This window comes from Crocodylus siamensis, chromosome 4 (genome assembly GCF_052110815.1).
Source record: "Crocodylus siamensis isolate JL-2025a chromosome 4, ASM5211081v1, whole genome shotgun sequence".
Lineage (NCBI taxonomy): Eukaryota > Metazoa > Chordata > Crocodylia > Crocodylidae > Crocodylus > Crocodylus siamensis.
This window is the reverse complement of record NC_143398.1, coordinates 74055757-74077465: the sequence shown is the minus strand read 5'-3', so window position 1 is coordinate 74077465 and position 21709 is coordinate 74055757. Positions and strand designations below refer to the sequence as shown.

Here is a 21709-nt window from a genome sequence, read left to right as displayed (position 1 = left end):
GCAACTAAAAATGGCTCTGTGTTAATGGCCACAAAGCTCATGTTAAATGCATTAGAAGCCCCTTTGCAACTACAGAGTTTCCTGAGTGCCTACAGCAGAGCTGTGTATAAGCAGAAGCGATTCAAGTGGGGGTCTGTGGGATCAATGACACTTAAACCTGATCTAACTTCCACTGCAATTCAGTATCCCTGGGAAGCACCTAAACTTCATCTAAGATTCCGGAAAGGGAGATAAAAATGACATTAAACTCAGATAGACAGTAGTGAATTCAGCTCAAAATATTAGTAGCAAAGAACACTTTCTGCCCAATAGGGTTAAAGTTAGAGCAAGTGGGAAATACAGGTTCTAGGCCCCTGACATCCCAAGAGAGTTTGAACCCACCCCTCCCATTACTTAGGGAACTCTTCTACATACCAGGTTATAGCACAGCTTAAATAGAAACATTTTCAACTCTGTCTATTGAGCCTAAGCCACTGAACTGTCAAGACCACAGAAATCACAGGGCCAAAAGGAACAAGCAAAAGGAACCCCGCCTCTGCAGCTCTGTGATTAGAGCATTCCCCTGGAAGGGGGCAGCCCTAATTTCAGGTCACCATTTCTAGACTTGTTTATGGATTTTACATTAGACAGTGCTAGAAACAGGAATCAAAACCAGGTGTGGGGAGTGGGGGAGCCATGGCTGATAGGGCTAAAGACAATGAGAAAGAGTTTTTTAAGCATACGAGGAAAAAAACAAAATCTTGGCAATAGTACAGGGGCTATTTCAAGGTGGAGACCATAACATTATTAAAGCATAATACAGAAAAGGCAGAAATGTCAATAAACATTCTGTTCTATATTTAGAAAGAAGCAGGATGTACCCCATATATCACCCCATAAAGGTTAGGATATATTTTCTGGTCTTTAGTATCAAAGGAGTATATTAAGCTTTCTCCATGTTAAACACTGAAAATCAACAGGCCTGGATAACATAAAAAATGCTGAAAATGATGGGCACTAATTTTTAAATAAAACCTGAAGTTCCAGGAAAATGCCAGAAGGCTGAAAGAATGCTGATGTTGCAATGACATTCAAAAGAAGGCATGTGGTATGAACCAGGTAATGACAGGCCAGTTAACTCAATATAATGTAAAGATTAATGTGAGATTAAAGTAAAATTAAATTAAGAAAGAACTAAAGGACAGGATTACAATGCTAGTCAACAAGGGAAAAGATTCTTCTGCTGTATTTGGTGCTGGTGAGGCCTCACCTGGACTACTGTGTCTGATTTTGGACCCCACACTTCAAGAAGGATGTGGACAGCGTAGAAAGAGCCAATGGTGAGAGATAAAAATTATTAGAAGCCCAGGAAATATGACTTATGAAGAAATGTTGACAGAGCTATGATTGCTGAGTATGGAGAAGATGGAGGTGGATTTAATAACAGATTTCAGACACCTGACGGGCAGTTATAAGGAGGAAGGAGATGCACTTTTTTTCTGTAGGGGGCAGGACTAGGAGTAATGGCTTCAAATTGCAACAAAGGAAATTTAGGGTAAATTAGGAAGAATTTTATGACTATGAGGGTGGTGAGGCATTGCAACAGGCTACCAAGAAAAGTTGTGGAATCTCCATTGCTGGAAATTTGCAAGAACAGGCAAGACAGAGACTTTGCCAGGCTGCTTTAGTCAGGCAAGATCCTGCCTTAACCATGGGGCTGGATTATATGATCTCATGATGTCTCTTCCAGCCCTACTTTCCTATGATCTTATGTTTTTATGGAAATGGATTTTATCAAACAAACCTGAAATCATTATTTGCACAGGCTACAAATTTACTGGTAAAGAAAAAAAAATGCAGATATAATACACTTAGACTTTTCTAAAGTGTTTGATATATTACTGCTTTACATTTTGGTTAAAAATCAGCATTTTACAATATTAATAAAATTTCTCTTAAGTGGCATCAGAACTGGTTGATGGATCTTAAAATAGAGTCACTGAATACTTGTATTTCTCCCAGGGTTTTACAAGGACTGGTATTGGGCTCAATACTATTCAGTATTTTCATCCATATTTTCAGAGTATATCTAAAATAATCCATTTGCAGATGGCATAATGGCAAATGATGATGAAGATATGGCAATCCTATACAGCAAGAGTTTCAAACGTATGCCTCGTGAGCCAGATCCAGTTCACAGAGGTGGGTAGAAACTCAATAAGTTTAATTTATCAAAAGGAAAATTGAGAGGTGACATGATTACAGTGTGTAGGTACCAGGGGAGGGGGAAAAAGAGTACTAAAGGTTTTTTTAATCTAGTAAAGATAGGTATAACAAGAAAAAGCAGCTGAAAGATGGAGCCAGACAAATTCAGTTGGGAACTAAGATACACATTTGTAACAGTGTAGGTGATTGGAACAAGCTACCAATGAAAGTGATGGATTATCCATTCCCTGATGATGTTTTCAAATTGAATCTAGATGCCCATCTGGAAAATATGCTTTTGCTAAACACAAGTTAGTGGACAGCACATTTCATGAGTTGAGGTGTGACAGAAAGACAAGAGATGAGATGTAGTTAACAAAAATCTAGAAATTAAGAATGATTTTCTGAACTGAATTATTGAATACACTTGCTTTCCTGTGTAGAGCAGGCCATTAGAAAAGGGAAAGTGACAGAGAAACTGGTGAGAAGGGGGGCCACTAGAGGGATGGGAATGGTGGTGACTGAGGGAAAAGAAGTAAAAAGCGCCAATATTAGTGTCAGTCAATTAGGGTGAGATTACACATTACAATTAGACCATGTTAAAAGCACATTAGAGAGGGCATTAAGCCTTAATGTGCGACTGATCACCAGCACATGTTAAACTTAACACAGACTAGCATCCCTTACAATTAGCACCTGCTATAACTCTAACATGAATTTCACCCCTGGTATCAGAGACAATGAAGTTGGAGAACAGACGAGGGGCAGCCAGGAAACAGAGAGAGTGAAAGACGAAAAGCTCATATATGTTGGTGATTATTTCCAAGATGCTATAGACATAGCTTAAGGAGACAGTAGTGATATTTGATAAGAGCACCTCGCACCAAAGACAGAGACTTACGCAGATGCTGACTGTGATGGTTTCATTGCTGCTGCCCCACATTCCCCTGAGCTGTGGGGCAGCTTGGGTGAGGATGGAAGAGAGGAATCTGTGAGTTCTTCTATGTCAGAATGTGAGGAAGGAGGCTTGGTGGACTTTTTCTTCCCAAAGGCCTGTTTGAATGAGCTTCTTAGCTGGAAAAGAATAGAAATAGAGAGAAATTATCTTCCTTTTCTCAGTCTGCTTGTGCAGCTTATGCCTTCAAGAGTTAGTTTGCAGATGCCGTCCTAGCCACTGCCTGAGGTCAGTATATAGAAGCAGGGTATTAACATATGCAACACGGTATCTTTAAAAACATGATACAGTGTTCCTTAAGTAATTCAGCGCAGCGCATACTGAATACTATGGAAAAATTGCAGGATCAAGTGGTATGCCAATGGAGGTGCTCATTTAAAACCATAAAGGCCCTGTGGAATCCCATTCTTATGGCATTCCCTTCAAGGTAGCTGGTTTTAAATAACCACTTTGTGTCTAGATACAGATATGGGTAATATTAACTAAAAAAAATACAAGACAACATCCAATTAATAGTGCTTGTAAATTTATTTTTGTATTACGAGTTTGAATGGCAGAACTATTCAAACACATAATTCGCTACAGTTTGGATCCAAAGCAAAAGAATTTAAGCTGTGATATGAGGCTTGTCCTTTACTGTACTGTTGAGAAGAATGTTAGCTTGCAAGTCATGTATTTTTACTGCAATTTTGTTGAGAGTAGTAAGTTCTTCATATGAACAAGCATTGCTGTTTTCCTCTAGAAGCTCTTATCCAGTATTGAAAAGGGACAGATAGCCAAAGAGCCATTTTTTTCAAGAGCCAACATGGCAGCAGTTGTGTTTGCTATGAATTTTCAAAATGTAATTAGCCCATTTGTTGTTAACTTAGTCTACACACAGAAGTTACTGATAGAAAAAAATGTGCTTTTCCCCAGAAACTTACTCTGGGTAAACTTATATAAAACTTGATGACAACTCGATTCCTTTACAAAGCCCCAGGGCACTTAAGCTCTTTCCTTCCAGGGTATAACTGGGGAGTGGGGAGTGTGACCACCAAACAAGATAATGTTATTTCAGTTCTTTCCAACTCATGATTTCTACCAAGAAAGAAATGGATTTTGGCTACACTCCCCCCTTTCTATATTTTGAATTTTGAGATTAAAATGAATAGAGACAAACTGAGAAGACATACAGGATAATCTGGTTTTAGAAAGTACAAAAGCCTACTGCCAAAATGAATAGCAATCATGCCAAGATAGGGTTCTTTATAGATGCATGCCAAATTTTCCATGGTTTATATTCACCTCACTTCCTCTAGAGTTCACCTTGCAGAAACATGAAAGAGTATGGAATTACAAATCAAGGGAATGAAGGCTGATCAGTATTTTTAAATATTACCTGCATAAACATTTTTTAAAACAACGAAAACATATCCTCTTTTTATCGACACAAAATATTATATTAAAACTTGAACACCGTATGATCTTTGCAATATTCTGCTTGATAAACAAAGTTTAAGCATTTGATCTATTTTACAGTAGGAACTACACATAAATTCCTACTCCTTTCATGGTTATGTAATATTTATGAGTCAATCCATCTCGCTACAGAAAACTCAAATAGGGCTTTATCAAGGCCCAGTTATTTGGTTGTTTCCCCAAACAATTAATTTTAGTTTGTGTTTTTTTAAATGATCTTGATTGATGTAAGTAAGCCTCATTAGTAATCAACAATTTTTTGGTTTGCCAGTAATATTACAATGAGACTAAAAGAGAATTGTTCCATATCTGTCTGGCCCCAAAAGAATATATTGTAGATGAAATGGGCCATTATGCTATTCAGGCACTAGGAAAATGTATAATAGCTAGGGGATAGGTTTAAATCTGCTGAGAACTTACCCAGTTTTTCTTTTTCTTTTTCTTGGAGTCAGCATCATTACCACTGCCAATGCTTGAATGGCTTGTAGCACTGTTGATGCTGGAAACACTTTCTGAGGAATGCTGTCGTCTTATACGCAAATCTAAGAAAAGAAAATACGGTGTAAGCTATCTGTCCATATGGACTTTATTCCAAATCATAACTACACCTATATCTATGCAGTACCTTCCAGCCCCAGAGGAGTACAAATACACATAGCATATGCAAAAAGACATTGATCTTTTTTCTGGCCTGAATTCAAGATATTTAAGCATGTGAATAGTCTGGGGAAGTCAATGGGCTAATGGCTTGCATACACTCTGGCACATGCTTAAGCACTGTTTGATACTATTGAACAGGGGCTTGCAACTGAAGCACAAATTCTGCACATTAATCAATATATACATCTCTTTATATCCAAGTGAGTCATTGTCCAGGATCAGGGTCAAATTATGTTATGGTTCAGTTAGTTGAATTAATGTCATAATAAACACTTCGTAAAGTTTGCACTGGTAATGATGGTTCCTCTTCCATCCCGTAAGAGGTTTGTGTACTATTTGATGCTTTGTGGAACTAACCGTTGAAGTCAGATGCAATTCACTGACATGTATTCCTGGATACAGGCAGTCAGTAGTTTATTAATAAAAAAATAGAAGGTAAAATGTGTTGGGAATGGTCAGTCAAGCTTTTTGGTTCGTTTTTTTTAAGCATCAAATAGCTCCAGCATATGCCAATCACCAGAAAATACGTTCTTTGCATATACCCCAAGATATCAAGACAAGCCATTTAAAGGTATGATACAGTTATATTACTTTCTTGATTTAAGTTACAATGTACTGAAGAGATTTACAAAAATAATGTTAGAAGTTGCTTTTCTGAAATGATAAGTTAAAAAAATAATCACTAACTTTACAAAAATTCACCTTTCTTATCATTCTTCTCAACAGGAATGGTACTTCACTTTTGCATTACCTGATTTGTCATGTGAACTTTGTCTAAATGGACAAGCAAAATGCAAAAGCAGACTCAACTTCTGAGATTTAAAATGCCTGCTTAACTAGGTTGAGCTTCAGCACACTATCAGAGCTGCTGTTTGGTCTGGTACTTACATTTTAAGTGCACCAATTTTCTTATGCTTTTCTTATTTCTTCCTTTTGAACATATTTTGCCCCTTTTCTCTGAACCTTTGACTACTGCTTTGACATGCTTCTTTCAGAGCAGTGTTTCTCAACTCATGGGTTGCTACCCAAAAGTGGGTCGCAAGAATATTTCAAAAGTTTGCGAGCAAGTGCCAGGAAAATACGCAAAAGTGTTGTTTTCGCCTTGCAGGCTGGCAGCATTCCTGCCTGCAAGGGGATGCTTGGGGCATGACCTGCATGCAGTCAGGGAGGGCTGTGGGAGCAGCCCAACAGCTGGATGAAGGTAAGTATATGGGGAGCAGGGGTTGGCAGGCGAGGTCAGGTCTTGGAGGTCAGGCTTGGAGGAGTGGGGCGGATGGGTGGCTGGGGTATGTGTGTGTCTGTGCGCACGCACGCGCGTGCATACATGGAGTGGATGGGCGTATGGCAGGGCAGGTACTTGCCAGCACTGGGGGAAGGTGGCTGGGTGGCCAGGTGCCAAGTTTGCAGCAGGGCGGGGGGGGGGGGAAGGGGGGCAGGACACTGTGGATCAAGTACTGGCAGGGCCAATGGGGTATGGGTTGGGACAAGCCAATCTTTGCAAATGGGTCTTGGTACAAAAACAGTTGAGAACCAGTGTTCTAGAGAGATATATAGAAAGGGTTAATCTTGAGGGGACTGACTCCTGACTATACAATTCTGAGAAATAAGGACTCCGGGAATACTGTGGTACACAGACAATGCATGCAAATTCCCCAGCTGTGGAAATACCACAAATATGAGTAATGCTCACTATACAATTCTCTCATCTTTGCCGCAGACATTTTTTCAAAGAAATACCAGCAGACTAGTGGCTTTGCTCTTCTCTGGGGAACAAATTAGCACTCATTTTGACAATGACAAAACCATACCTTTGTGGGTATGATCAGGGCCATTCAAAGCTCCTTGAATAGCAGCCTGAGCAGCAGAATTCTGGGCTTTCAGCATTTCAATAGTTTCTCTTAGTTCTATGAGCTCAGATTCCTGTGGGAACAGCAAAGAGCATTTCAGAATACATAACTATGTAAAATGCTTGTCTAACCCAAAAAAGAAGAAGACAATAGTGATTAAACTGAATTTACTGAATTAAACAGAGACAAAGTAGAGTTACATAGGTGATACTGAGCATGCCTACATGTGCATTAATGTGCTTTTGCTAGTGCACATTATGTTTAGTACCTCTAATATGAAGTACTACACAAATGCAGATTAGGCTGCCCTAGTGCACAGTAGCAAAAGTGCACACCTTTTTAGTGACACTTAATGCACAGTAGCCTATTTCTACTGCATATTACCGTATTAGCAGTTTTTGATGTGACACTTTACTGTGTAGTAGAATAGATTACTCTACATTAAAGCACACATATAGATGCACCCACTGAGCGCAACATTAAATTCCAAGTAGATTACAGGCTTACAGAGTTCAGTGGTTCTCAACGTTTTTAGACTCAAGGCACACCTCAGAAAATCCAAGCACTTAGCCTACATGTGTGTTTTGACTATAAATAATACAGCAATTTTCCATTGCAAAGACTTTAGAAAGAGTACAACAGGTCAGAATGTATTTGACACTGTGGATTCCTGTTTAAAATCTCTCGTTTTATCCTGTGAATCATGTTTACATGTTTGTACACCTAACAGTGCTAATATTGTATGCTGCCCCACAGCAAACTTAAAAATATTGCTTGCCACCCCAAGTGCAGGTACACCGTGGTTAAGAATAACTTGTATAGATTTTCTTCAGGAATATATCCAGGGAATTTATTCTAATTTGTATTTATTCATTTTAAAGGTTAAGGATGTTTATGAGTAAGGAACTCTATAAAAAGCTTTATATATATGTATATGTATACGTATGTATTTTCATACATACACATGCGTGCGCGCACACACACACACACATATATACACACATGCACACATATGTGCGTGTGTGTATGCGTGCAGAAAACCAGAAAAAGAAATCAAGTATTTTTCTATATCCTCTAGCTTCATAGGTGATTATTTAATGGATGAATCCCACCCTGAACTGGCGTATCACTTTAGAAAAATCCAAATGGCAAATACACCATTCAGACTCAGCTACAATAACCATGCAATTTACAGAGTCACATGGTTGCTCTTCCATGCAATAAGCTCTACATTGGAATGCACAGTCAATTTTAATTAAAACTAGTTTTATTACTGCTGCATTAAGAGCCAGTCCTTCCAGCTTTCATTTTATATAATGAGGATTAAAGCTGCTAAAGGAATTTAACCTCAGCTGTAGGGGAAAGAGGAAAAGGCAGAAAACATGCTCTCATATCTCTAGGAAAACAGGCTTATTTATGAGCTGATTGGTTTTAGTATAACTATTTTATTCTCTTTTGGAGACCTCTCAGGACTTCTCACTGGACTTTACAAAGGACTCAGAAGTTTTGGTTTAATCAAAAACTGCTGCTGAAAATAATTTTGTTTAATATGAAGAAATCAAAATACTTTCCACCCTTTTCTGCTATCTTAATCCACAACAAGCTGCCCTTATCTCATTTTATCTCAATGGGTCAGACTGTGACTTGCTCAAAGTCATTCATTCACAACCTGGCCCAATGATCACTATACTATTCCACATGACTAAGGATGGTCAAATTTGATCATAGGGACACAATCTGGCACGGTGTTGAGCATCTGTTTCTAGTCCAGAAAAGTATTTAAGCATGTTCTTGCCCTTAAATATGTTGGTGCCCTACTGTAGTCAGCGGGAATACTCATTTACTTTAAAGTTAAGCACATGATTTTCTGAAAAGGGCCTGTTTGCTTAGAACCTTACAGGACTGAACCAAAAGGCTAGGGACAGACATTCACAAAGCCTGAGCCTGAATTGATTCAATTTTTGCAGGTTAGTCTAACCTGCCTAGGTTGAATCAGTTTGCAACTGCACAGACATTCCCTCTGGACTGAGAAAATGCCAGCACATGCCTGCAGTGGCTCACGTTAGAAGCCAGGGGGTGCTAAAGCAGCCCTCCCCCTTCCCATCCATGGTGCCAAATTTAGGCAGGGGTGGGGGGTGGCCTGGCCCCAGCATGATGATTAGGGAGGGGTGTAACCCCTACCCTGCCTGCATCATCCCAGGCTTTTCCCTGCTTGATGCTCAAGGGGTGGGAGTGTTGCCAGCCCCCAGCCCTTGGGCTAGCACTCTGAGGCAAAGTGGGGGGCGGGTGGTGCATGCATCTGTTGATGATACTGTAGTTTTCAATCTTCCTCTCCCTGCTTCTTCATACTTCTTTTCCTGCAAACCTGACAGGTGAAGGAGTCAGCAGGGCAAAATCCTCTCTCATTAGTTCAAACTCTTCTTAAACAGCTTTTTCCAAGAAAGGAATGGAGGGACATTACCTGCTGACCTGTTGATTAGTTCCAAAAAGACCTAAGTGGGCAGCATTCTGTCTGCCTGTCCCAATGAAATTGAGACACACACACACAGACAGCTCCTGTTGGCATTAGCTATTATATCACATGCTTAGGGTCCATGGGGATGGGGTCCATGCTGTGGGAGATGGGAGGGAGGGAGGAAGGGATCCTTTCTTCAGCAGTGAGCAGTGAGATGGGGTAGGGGGGTGGGGGGCAAGGGGAAGCAGGTTAGATCCTGCTGTGCCTGCAGTTTCTGTCCGAGCTCTGGCTAGGGAGCAGAGTGGTGGGGCCAGCCCTGTCCTCTGGAGCAGAAAGCACAGCCCGCCCACAGCTACAAAGTATCTGGGATGCTGGGGGACTTTGGTTTAACTTAAACCAGGAAGGAGTCTGGGACAGACATTACATAAACCGGTTTGACCCAAATCAGTTAAGTCTGATACTACATTCAATTCAACCAGGTTTATCTCAAACTGGTGTCAGCCATTTTCAAACTAGTTTATTTATGTGCACTGAACTTATGTTCTGTTACAGGTTTAAACTGGTTTCTGATCACTTAAACTGGTTTGTGTATAGTGTCTGTTCCTAGCCAAAAGCAGCAGCCCCTCAGACCTAATATCATCCTTCTGAGTATGTAGCTATTACTTTTGGACCTTTTTTGTAGTCTAAATAATAAGGCCAAAAAAAGGCTGTCTGTTAGTCAAGTAATATTCTATGTAAAAGCTCTTTCTTTGCCTAATTTTATTATGCTGGCTACATTGTCCTATTGAAATTAAATACTCCAAAAGGTTATGATGAGCCTTTGTTGAAGGATCTTTTAGGATGGATTAAACCAAGAGTCACAAATGTTTTAATTAAAATCTGGAAATGAAAGATTTTATCTTCAAACTATCCTGCAATATTGTGAAAGTAAACCTGATGCTACATAGTTTAATTCCTATAGAGCTTTATGAAGGTTCGATCACAATTACCATGAAAGAAAGATGCGTCTCTTTCATTGTCACAGCTCCCCTTTCTTCTTTTCAGGTTTTTTTCTTTTTTAAACATGAGCTTTAATATAATCTATTGACAATTTTCCACATTCAAGCATTTGCTTTTGTAAACATACCTTTTGTTCAGCTGTCATTGTTAAACTTTGTAGTCGGCCGGTCATATTTCCTAAGCTCTTTTCGAAAGCCGCTACTAGATGAGCCTGTGAAAGAAACAGAAGAAAACAGCTGACATGTCGCTGGAGTCTTAAATATACTTAGCAAAACCTTTGTAGCAGGCAAGGCATAATTTGTTTGTTTTGTCTAGCTGCATAGTATCTGGAATCTCTAGAATGTATCCTACTTCTTCTTCTTGCTCTTCTCTATCCCCTATTCCACAACACTTCCATGTTTTCTAGGCTCAACTTCATATTCTCCAATAGTTTAGTAATCAGACTTCAAGCCACTTCATTCCTGGTTAGAGTTTGTTGTCATCCTGTGCAACAGATTTTTTTCCCGGTTTTTTGTTGTTGTTTCTATTGTAGAAAAAGCAGCAGAGTAATTCAAGTATTATCCTAACTTTATTTGGAAAGTTCTAAGCCCCCAGGCCTCCCAGATACAAAACTGAAGAGGAATTCAAGGAACAAGGCCATGGAATGTGTTCAGGTACATTCATAATGACCTTTCATGATATTATGACTTTGTCTATTTCTTCACTACAGCAATAGTATTCTGAAAATGTCAGGCATCTGCAGAATCATAATATAAGCTCAAACCTATTTATATTTCTTATGGGTTAAGTCTGCCTATATACACTTGTTTGTTGGTTGCTTCTTTTTTCTATAAAACACATTGAATTATCTGAAGTTTAAGCTCTAAATTTGTCAATTATGTGGCAACAGAAATTCAATTGATTTAGCAATGGTTTAACATATTGTTTTCCAAATTTCTTATAAACTATTAAACAAATGGTACAGGCAATCAAGATATAAAAGAAGGTTAATCCTAACAGTTATTTCAATTAGGAGTCATACAAGGAAAAGGAATTGCAGAGAAAGGGATCAATGAAGTGCCGGGCCGGTCCAAGGATAATTGGCGCCCTAGGCGAACTGTGTACCTCAGTGCCCCCACCACTTCCAATATAGACAAAAATTAGGATAAGATTGCCAGTGGTATGCTCTTGTCATAAATCCGCTTGAGAGTTGAAAAGGTAGGAGTTGTGATTCTAGTGATTTTTCCTCTGAGATCTTTTCAGAGGTCTTTCTCCCCTTACTGAACCAAAGGTCTTAGACTAAGGTGGAGCCATATGCGGTTAGGGCTGTTATTTAGAATGATGCTCCTGTTATTTTGTTCTGCATATAATTTTGCTGCTCCCCAAATTTTGGCACCCTAGGCAACCGCCTAATTCACCTAAAGGCTGGACCGGCCCCAGTGAAATGATTAAATTTTTATGAGCACTAGAGCCATTTAAATATAGAAAGAGTGAGCCCATGACTCGCATTACCAGAAAACTTTATGGGATGATTTTCCTCTAATGATTTGTAACAAAGCAGTGAACTGTCACTTACATGGAATATTGTAGACAAAGTTGAGAAAAAAAAATGAGAAAAAGTTGGCAAGTCGAGAGAATCTGTACAAGAAAAGACTAAATAAAGTTTCTTTTACAAGACTTGATTTTAGCAGTCATGAAAAGTACCTTTAAAAACAGACTCATTTTATACAATATAAAATGTAGGTATAGGAGAAAGTACTCTGAACAAAATATATAGATGCTTGGAGACAACTGAGAATACAATACACTCCACAGCTATAGCAAAATGAAGCAGTAATGACAAGAAAATATTCATTTGCTCTTTTTCATTTCAAAATTAAGTCAAAGCAAAGGCAGGCATTTTCTCAACTGCTTTTTGTGAGTAAAATTACCCCTTCCATGCACACAAACACATATGCTACCTCACTGATTTTCACTGCAGGTGAAATTCTTAATATTTGCATGAGCACAGTTACTAGATATTGGATCTGGGTTTTCCTACTGGCTCTCAGAATTTCTGAGGGATATTCCAAATACAGAGAAATAAACAAATTTGAAGGCATTTCATTTAAAAATACGAATGGTGAGGAAAAAGGTTAAAATGCAATCAATCTTGTGTGGACTAGTTGAGGATGCACTTGCAGGGAAAGGGAAAAAGCTCTACTATAGAGCTCTGTGTATTATTTTTCAACATAGAATTATAGGATTGGAAACAGACATTGTCTGTGGAGTGTGATTAGCTCTGCTGTGGTATGTCATGGCACAGCTGATCCATTTCACTTTCATCTACAGATGTCACTGGATATCATGTCCCAACTTGCAGCATGTCTGCAAGCGGGGGAAAACCCTGAATTTGCAGATGTGCCCCCATGTCAGGGAGTGAGGGAATCCCCTGAAGGGTTTTCCACACGTGCATCTCCAAGCACAGAGGGGAAAACTCCCATTGGGGGCAGGCCTCTGCATCTGCAGCCTACTGCCAGAAATGCATGCCTTTGGGAATTTTCCTCCCCATGCCCGCAGAAGGATTTACTTGGCACACATTCTGAGCAGCAGCTTGGGACGTGAGCTGTAAATGTAGAGGAGGGTCCCCCTCTGCATTTGCAGACACATGCCAGAGAAATCCCTTGCAAAGAGATTCCTCCTGCACTCATATCACTGCTGCAGTTCAACACAGGACACATGTCTGCAAGCAGGGAGCCCCAAATTTCCTTATGTACTGGTCGAGCCCCAAATTTCCTCAGTTACCTAGGTATGTCTGCAGAGATCCCTGCAACAAACACATCTGCAAAAGCAGGGAAAGCAAGGCAGATGCTCCTGAGGCAGATGCTCCCAAGGCTTGAGGGGCCCAGACCTGACCAGAAATTCCCAGGGTATGCAGGACCAGGCCCCTCAAGCCTGCAGAGCAGTGGGAGAGCATGGACAGCTCCAGGCCGGTCCACTCTCCTCCCGTAGGCAAACAGGGCATTTATACATATACTTTTGGTTCCCGCAGTGTGCCGGAGATTCACCGCTTTGGAGTGGTGAATTAATTGAGTCTGCTCCACATGTGAGCTGACACGCAATGTGCTGTGCTGCATGTAGTTGTATAAACAGCAAAATGTACATCACGCAGAAAATAGAGCAGTGTGCTTTCAAACTAAAGCACCTTCTTTGTGTTTTAGTTCAAAAGTGCAGTGCTGCCATTTTCTCAGCATTGACACTCATTTTACTAGTTATACAACCGCAAGCATCGCAGTGCCAGAAAGCGTCTGGTGCTGCAGTGTTTCCATGTATAAAAATGTCCAATGATGTCAGCTTAAACTGGTGCAACTTATCACAACCTTCCCTCGTAGCCACAAATTTGAGCATTTGAGGTGCAACAGAAAGGTATGACTGTTAGGAGTGTGCAAAGTGGGCAGTATTCGATTCGGATTCAGATTCGGCCTAATTCAGGGGACAGTGATTCGATTCACTGATTCAGATCACTGTCCCAATCTGATTCAGCCAAATCTGAATCTGAAGATTCAATTCTGATTCAGAGAATCAGTGATTTGGCCACAGACACAGCTTTATATGTTTTTACTATGTACCTTGAGGTACTAGGCATGGCTCGTGAACACTGAGATGGTGGGGCAGATGGAATGTCCCATGGGAGTGCAGGGGGTTCCCCCGCGCACTTGGCAGTGGACCTGGAAGTGGACCAGAAGTGTTTCCGGTCCACGTCCAGGTCTGCCACCAAGTGCACAAGGACCCCCTCCCTCCATGCCTCCCTGACTCAGCGATTGGCCGCAGGTGACCCCAGGTCCCCCCCAGATCCAGGTGGCACCAGGCACTGAGCCCGGGGATGCAGGGGTCCCCCGTGCACTCCACAGTGGACTTGGAAGTGGGCTGGAAGTACTTCTGGTCCACTTCTGGGTCAACCACTAAGTGTGGGGGACCTCCACCCCGTGCTGCCGTGGGACACTCCATCCACCCCACCATCTCAGAATTCAAGAGCCACACCTGGTACCTCAAGGTATGTAGAAAAAATATATAATGCTGCGTCTATGGCCAAAATCATAGAATCTCTCTGAGTCTCTCTGAATCGAATTGGGAGGCTTCTGATTTGATTCAGAGAGATTAACAGGTCTCTTGAGTCCATTTGGATTCAGAGATTTAGCTGCTGAATTGGGCTGAACCTCTTCCGAATCAAATCAGTGACTGAAGCTTCGCACAGCCCTAATGACTGTTTACTTTCACTTTGTGCTGCCACAACAAATTTTATAGAACCGCAAATGTGATGCCTGTTTCCATTCTATATGTAACACTGGTTTAGTTCTGGCCTCCACAACAGAACTGTTGCATTGAAGGTGATCAGTGGTGGTTTAAAATACGTTTTACTGTGGTATAAAGTTTTTACAATGTCTTGTGAAAGCCCGTGTTATAAGAGTAGACTATATCATTAAAGGGTCATAAATGGAATTATTTATGGTTATAATAGTCAATCTGCTTTGAACATATGCTCAGGGATCTACATTCTACTTCATATTTTAGGCTTATGATTTCCAGTGAAAGATTTATACCATAAAGGTTAAATATTCATAAACACAAGCCTAAGTGCACATGCCATTACTTTGTAAGCTCTGCAAATGAGTAGACAGATATCTGTTTTACATATTTGGCATTTATAATTGAAGCAATATTTTTAAATTTGTTACTTTAAATGTATCAAATTATCTATATATGCACATACACATGTATTGCAAATGTATGAGGTTTGAAATCAGTGTATATAACATTTTAAATTATCCTTGCAGTCTTGCAGATAGAATAACACTAATCCAACACTGAGATGTCAGATAAAAAGAAGAAAGAAAACTGCCTTATAGACCACCAGTTTTTAAGTTTAATTTCAGCTAGAAAAGTTGGCAGTGTTTCATCAACATAATTCAGGACAATTTTTTCTTTTTTCTTTTCCTGAACATAACATAGAACATAATCAGAATCAGAGTAGACTATAGCATGGTGGAAGAATAGCATCCAAACTTCTCCCAGTTTACATTGCTGATAGAAAGCTAAACAAATTCTTCATTCAGTGTTTCAAGGAAAAAATAGTGAACAGACTGATAATCAACATCTCCAGTCTTCCACAAGAATAATCATTGGCTGTTAATTTGTTGGCATAGCCATGGAAACAGGACGTGTAATAGTTTGCTTTGATTAAATATAACTTATGCCACTCTGCATGATTATACTGTTATAAAGTAGAAGTCTTTGCTAAGTTATTGGGTATATTTATATAATCTGTATCTCAGTTTTAGAGGTACAGTACCAGAGAAACTTTGACTTACTTTGTACTTCCTTATGAATAATAAACAGAAGAACATGACAGGAAATTTTAAAGAACTAGACCGTCTGAAGTGGTTGAAATTATCATATTACTGTCTAAAAACTTTAAAAAGTGATAGCTATGTCACAATCATGAAGTTTTACAAACTTTAGCATATGATAGAGTATATTTTGTTTATACTGTAACATACCATAATTTTCAGCCATAGATATAATTGCATTCAGATGATAATAGATCTCTTTTGACTTTTAAGAGATAATGTGTGTTAAGGATATAAATAAGACTAGGTTTGCTTGGCATTAAGGGGAGTAAGTGCTTTAAAGTCCCCAACAATAAGAAGCAAATTGTATGCTGAAAGTAATTAGAGAAATAATTGTGTATTATTAAATATTATTTCCATAGTTTATTGAAATAGAACATCCTGACATATATAGACTATTCAACTTCTAAATTCATACAGTTAGACTGTAAAACTTTTCTTGACTTCAGTGAATACTCATTTATTTAGCAGTCAGTAGAACTATTCAGAATAAAAGGCTAAGGATTGGCCAGTCTAGCCAGATTGTTCGCTGGACATATTGTATAATAAAATACCACCTGAAAAAGTTGTCTTTCAAGTAAACCTAATACTAATAAGAAAACCTAATTTAAAAAAAATGAAAACAAAACACCAAGCCTTCATTTCCCACCCTAGAGCAGACTTTGAATTTAAATAGTTAAACTCCAAATAATTTCTCCATTTTGTTATCCAAATAACAGCTGAAATCCCCAGACCTAGGAAACTCCCCCCAGAAGACACTTCTTTTGAATATCTCATTTGAAAAGTGAGTATTCATAGATTTTTTTATCACATATATTTGACTGAGGCCCAGAAATTGTTCAGATTATGGGAACAAGAGTTGCTCCTTGTTTCTTGCAGAGTTTATACTTATAATTAATCTTTTGCATCTAAAAACATCTCAGTTTCTGAGGAAAATGAGTTCAGTCACAATTTAAATAACATATAATACAATCTAGAATAAGGGTAGTTTAAAAGTGAGAATGCCGCATTTCTACTTACACAGACACCCTGGAACCATAATTAAGAAACTGCATCTCCAGTCTACATGATGCAGAGAAATATTCAAAGTATTTCTAGAGCAAAAACATTGTATATCCAAATTCCACTTTTTTAACGTGTTATGCAACTCGTGCCATATCTAATATATGACCCGATGCTTCCATTGGCACTTACAACTCCATTTGAAAGCAGCTGGAGATTTGAGTGCCTAGGGCACGCAGAATGAATCCTATTCTGTAAGAATATGAGACCCCTGGTTTAACACATTTCATTTATGATATTCATGAGAAAACATGTTAGGCTTAAAGCCCACCTTGAATGTGATGACTATATATCCAAGGCTATGTTTGCTGACACACTTTACAGTTTGAACTGTTGTGCTCAGGTTTGTAAAATAAAGGTAAATAAAATAAATTTCTTCCCACCTGACATGGCTGAATGAAAGGATGTGTGAGAAGCCAGAAGGGATCTGGCTGATTGCAAGAAGTAACTGTACATCTGTTGACCTTTTCTGCTCGCCTCCTGCTATTATCTTGTTGTTTGGCTGTAGGATAGTGGTTCAGAGCTGGCCAAACAAGAGTGTTAGCCAAAGAATTCCCTCTGCTTTCTAGTGGCATCCTGGGTCTACTACAGTTTTGCAATTATGCACCCTTCAGCTTTATACAGTACAAAGCATTGATCAAAGTAATTCTAAAAACACAGGGGAGGACTGGAGCTCAGACTGCTGAATGGAATCTGAGCCCTTGTCAGTCAAGCAAGAAGTCTGCTGGTTGGATACAGTCTGAACTAAAACAGCCTTTTCTTAATTAGTACTGAGATTTACCCGTCAGCACTACAGAAACAAGTAAGGCAAAACCCAAAATCTCAGAATAACTGTAAATTTAAGCACTCACATACAGATGCACCCCCTGTGGATTTAATCACATGCAAGCAAAACACTTTTGGGTTTATAAAATAAGATAAATAGCTGAAATCCAGCAGAGTGATTGCATCTAGACAACAGAACTTGCACACTAAATAAAACTGAAAAAGCAAACTCCCAACGGGGGTTTCTAAAACTGAAGAATGGTTTACCTTGTCACTGACAGATTTCAACAGGGGAAAAAAAACAGTGAAACAGCTCGGCAAAACTGGACATATTACAACCTGAGTCTTGCAGATATATATGTACTGCATAAGCCTCACCAAATGAAGAAAAAGATTTAAAATAGTGTGAAAATTACAGGAAAGGCACATTCTCTTTTTCATTTCCATGCAGTACTTGTGCTTGATTCTGTACTTGTGTACATTTCTGTACAAAATGATCTGCAAGTCACAGTGTCAGCAGACAGTCATTTGCATAGGGTATTAGCCAGAAGGTTTTTCTCCCTGGAGCAGAGTGAGAACAAAGGACTGAATATTTCCAGACAGTGAAAGATCTGAAAAATTGGAGGCTCAGGGACTGAGAATAAGATGATGGATGCATTCACCAAATGGACTTCCAAAGTGACTAGGGTCTCCAGATCAATGCAAATGGCTGTAGCAGACCGTACATACACATACAGCTTGAAATCTGCTACAGTGCATACATGGGAGGCAACTTGCAATAAAGACAATAGAATTATTTTTGTAGGGAACTAAAAATGCTGCTTCTTTTAGAGTAAATTCTAACACTCTGGAGTCATGATTCCCTATCTGTCATATAACACAGGCTGATTTGTAAAGCATGCCCCTGAGACTATGGGATAAATGATATGCAACTCTTTTTTATTTGATAGTCAAAAGCACCTGTTTGCAAATTTGGAGGAAGTATGTAATGAAGGTGAAAAGCCAACACATTTTTGTCACAGTGTGATATTTAAACCACACTAATTGTTGGTTACTCCTAACAATTTAAAAAAAAAGTAAAATAATTTATCATACAAATTGTTAACAAAGTTTATATTCTGTGAACAGAATAAATTTTCACAGACCAGAGGAAAATTAAATCATTACATGAACTATAATTTACTTGAAAGCTTAAATCCTTGTATTCTTAACTTTTTTTTTTACTTTGATTTTAAATAAAATTTGTCTTTTTTCATCATTTCATCATTCTGGACATACAGAAAATGTGATGCTCCTGAGTTTCATGCTCTCTTCTAATTTACTTTTAGGGGTAACTTCACATGCTGGGGGTTTGAAAAGAGGGAAAGTGTTATCTGACAGGATCTTAAGACTCCTAAACTAACAAGATTTCTTTTTAAAGCTGCTCAAAGGTTTTGAAGGTTAAGCGTAATCTCCACAGACTTATAATTATGTGGATTATAAACCACATAATTAGTTTAATCAGGTGGATCTTCTCACCGTTTGTTACACATATGCATATACACAAACTCTTATATACAGGTTTATGTATATTTGTATGTAAAGACAGAGATAGAAATGTATAAATTCACTGTGTTGCTGAAGATAATATTCTTGCCGTGAGATCAGAGAAACTGATGCATCAGATTCTTGTTACATATATGGTGCATCTACACATGCCTATTAACATGCAGCAATAAGAGCTGGAGTTTATTGTTGCCAGGTGCAGGTCTGCACATGCACCCAGGATTGCAGCATGTTGAGCCAGGGTCCTGGGGGTCAGCTTGCCAGTCCAAGGCTACTCCTCCCAGCACAACGTGCCAGCCAACCAACACCTCCAGCATCTACGCGTACACTGCTGTGGAGTAAATTAGTTTACTCCAGCCTAATAGGAGTGCATGTGTTGTCACCAAGATGTTTACTGTGCAGCTAATTAATCAACTGCTCAGTAAATGTCTTGTGTAGACATACAGATGCAGAATCACACATAGGGCCTGATACCCTGCTGATGTAAAAGGAGTTGAACAAGTATGCTATACCAAACAAATACCTGGCACAAATGCATGAATCAGTTCAGGTGAAACCTTCTAACTTCCTTGTGCTGGTGACCTGTACTACAGGTAGTAGAACAGAAGCAGTATGCTCAGAAAACCACTATACCCCTCCATGCAGCTGAGTGGCCCCAAAGCACAGGGCCCAGGGCAGTTGCCTTGATTTGTCCCCTGCTAGGGATGGCCCTGTGTCTGGGCATGGAGTATCATATCCCACTCTTGGTATATGCCTTGAGTCTAGGAGGTAGAGGAGGAGATAAATTATTACTCTCAGTCACAAAGGCATGCTGGAAGACTGGACCAGGAGTGGAAGAAAGTACTGCCAAAGGAATCACTGTGGCTTCCTGAGTTGTCCTTGTTTGGGGTGGTGCTTCTCTGCAGTTAATTATTTGAGGGGGAATAGAAGCCTCTCATGCAATCAGAGATCAAATGCAACACGTTTTTACTTGTAAGGTATATTTTAAAAAATCATGGCCCAAGAGAGTGATGCTCAGCCTATAAAAAAACTCAGTTGTTTAATACAGCACCAACAAGCCCAAAACACAAGTCTCTTTCTCTGTACATGGAATGATTCCTATACTGTTTGCTCCCTGAAGCTATTTTTATGAGAGAACTGATATTCACAGAAATGCTGCAGTTTCTAGAACAGCAGGAAGACTTCTCAGATGGCACAGTAAATATTCATGTGTGAAAACCACAAGAAAACAAAAACTAGTTATAGTCACACCACTAGCTACCACAGTGTGCTATCCGAGAGTCTGCAGTGTTTTCCTTAAATTAATGGCAATATCTGTAGGTCTATATTTTAGTCACCCCCAATATTCTCAGTATCTTTAGGTCTCAAAGAAACCCCAAGGCACTGCATAGCTTTAGTATGCTAAGAATGTACTATATTATCCCATGTTACCAGGGGACCTCTCAAAAAATATAAAATAAAGTTCCTTCATAAATATCCCAGCTTTCAGTGAATATGGCAACTTTTGTTATCTCCTGAATTGCCTTTAAAAATCTCACTAGAGATTCTGGTAATTCTATCTGAAATCACAGTAACTGCACAATACTGTGGCTCACATTTCCTGTATTGCATTATCTTCTGATAACACGTTCAGCAACTTCTATCTCTGCTGTATGACAATTGGGAGGAACAACAGGAGTTCTCTGTGAAACAGCCCTGTTTCCATTAGTTATAGACCAGCACTGTTATTGCAGCATATGAATTCCACACAGATGATTACAATGTTCTCCCCTCCACTTTTGTCTGTATTTGAGCTATATTCATCTCAGAACTATCTCGAGTGCCTTGCAGACTTGTATAAAGCCTAACATATTCCTTCTCTTTGGACGTCTCCCTCCTTTTTAGGATCTGTTGTTATAAATTGAAGCCATTGTAAAGTAACTTGAAAAGACAGAACTTTTTCTATGTCAGAAGTTATATGACTATTCTCATCTCCTCTAGGAAGGATCACCAGTGGCAGACCATGTGCCATGAAGACTCTGACCTGTCCTGCTATTTTTGATTCCTTCATAATTGCACTCTTCCAGCTATTGTTCTGCAGCTGTGGTGGCTGGTGTTGGTAATGAAGGGAGTAGCAGTTCCAGACATGGTATGATGCAACCCCATCAAAGGCTTTGAAAAGCAAAGGTAAGTCCTCAAATTTAAACTACTATATGGAGAGCCCACACTTTTCCTTTCACTTAAACTGATATTCAATGTGTAGTGACCAGCATGATGCACTTATGCTGACCTGCACTGCTAAAGAAGCAGGCAGCTGCATGCTGTACCAATTGAAGCTTTCAAGTCTAGGGCACGATACTTTATTTAGGGCTAAGGTTTCATGGCTAAGAGAATTCTGGGGGGAAAAAATGGAGGTCATCATTAATGGCATCAT

At 39.4% G+C, this 21709-nt stretch overlaps 1 protein-coding gene across 7 annotated transcripts in view; it reads right to left on the bottom strand.

The window, feature by feature from the left end:
* Positions 1-21709, bottom strand: part of NAV3 (neuron navigator 3) — an 890338-nt gene that overhangs the window by 28135 nt on the left and 840494 nt on the right. For 4 of the 7 annotated variants that reach the window (XM_090042583.1, XM_090042584.1, XM_090042579.1 and 1 more), the window contains 5 exons: positions 10686-10769; positions 7066-7177; positions 5018-5139; positions 4424-4444; positions 3086-3258 (listed from right to left, as the gene is read on the bottom strand). In XM_090042583.1, the coding sequence (XP_089898709.1) occupies positions 3086-3258; positions 4424-4444; positions 5018-5139; positions 7066-7177; positions 10686-10769 (512 nt within the window). The remainder of the gene's footprint in view (positions 1-3085; positions 3259-4423; positions 4445-5017; positions 5140-7065; positions 7178-10685; positions 10770-21709) is intronic. The other 3 variants (XM_090042580.1, XM_090042582.1, XM_090042585.1) reach the window with 1 other exon arrangement.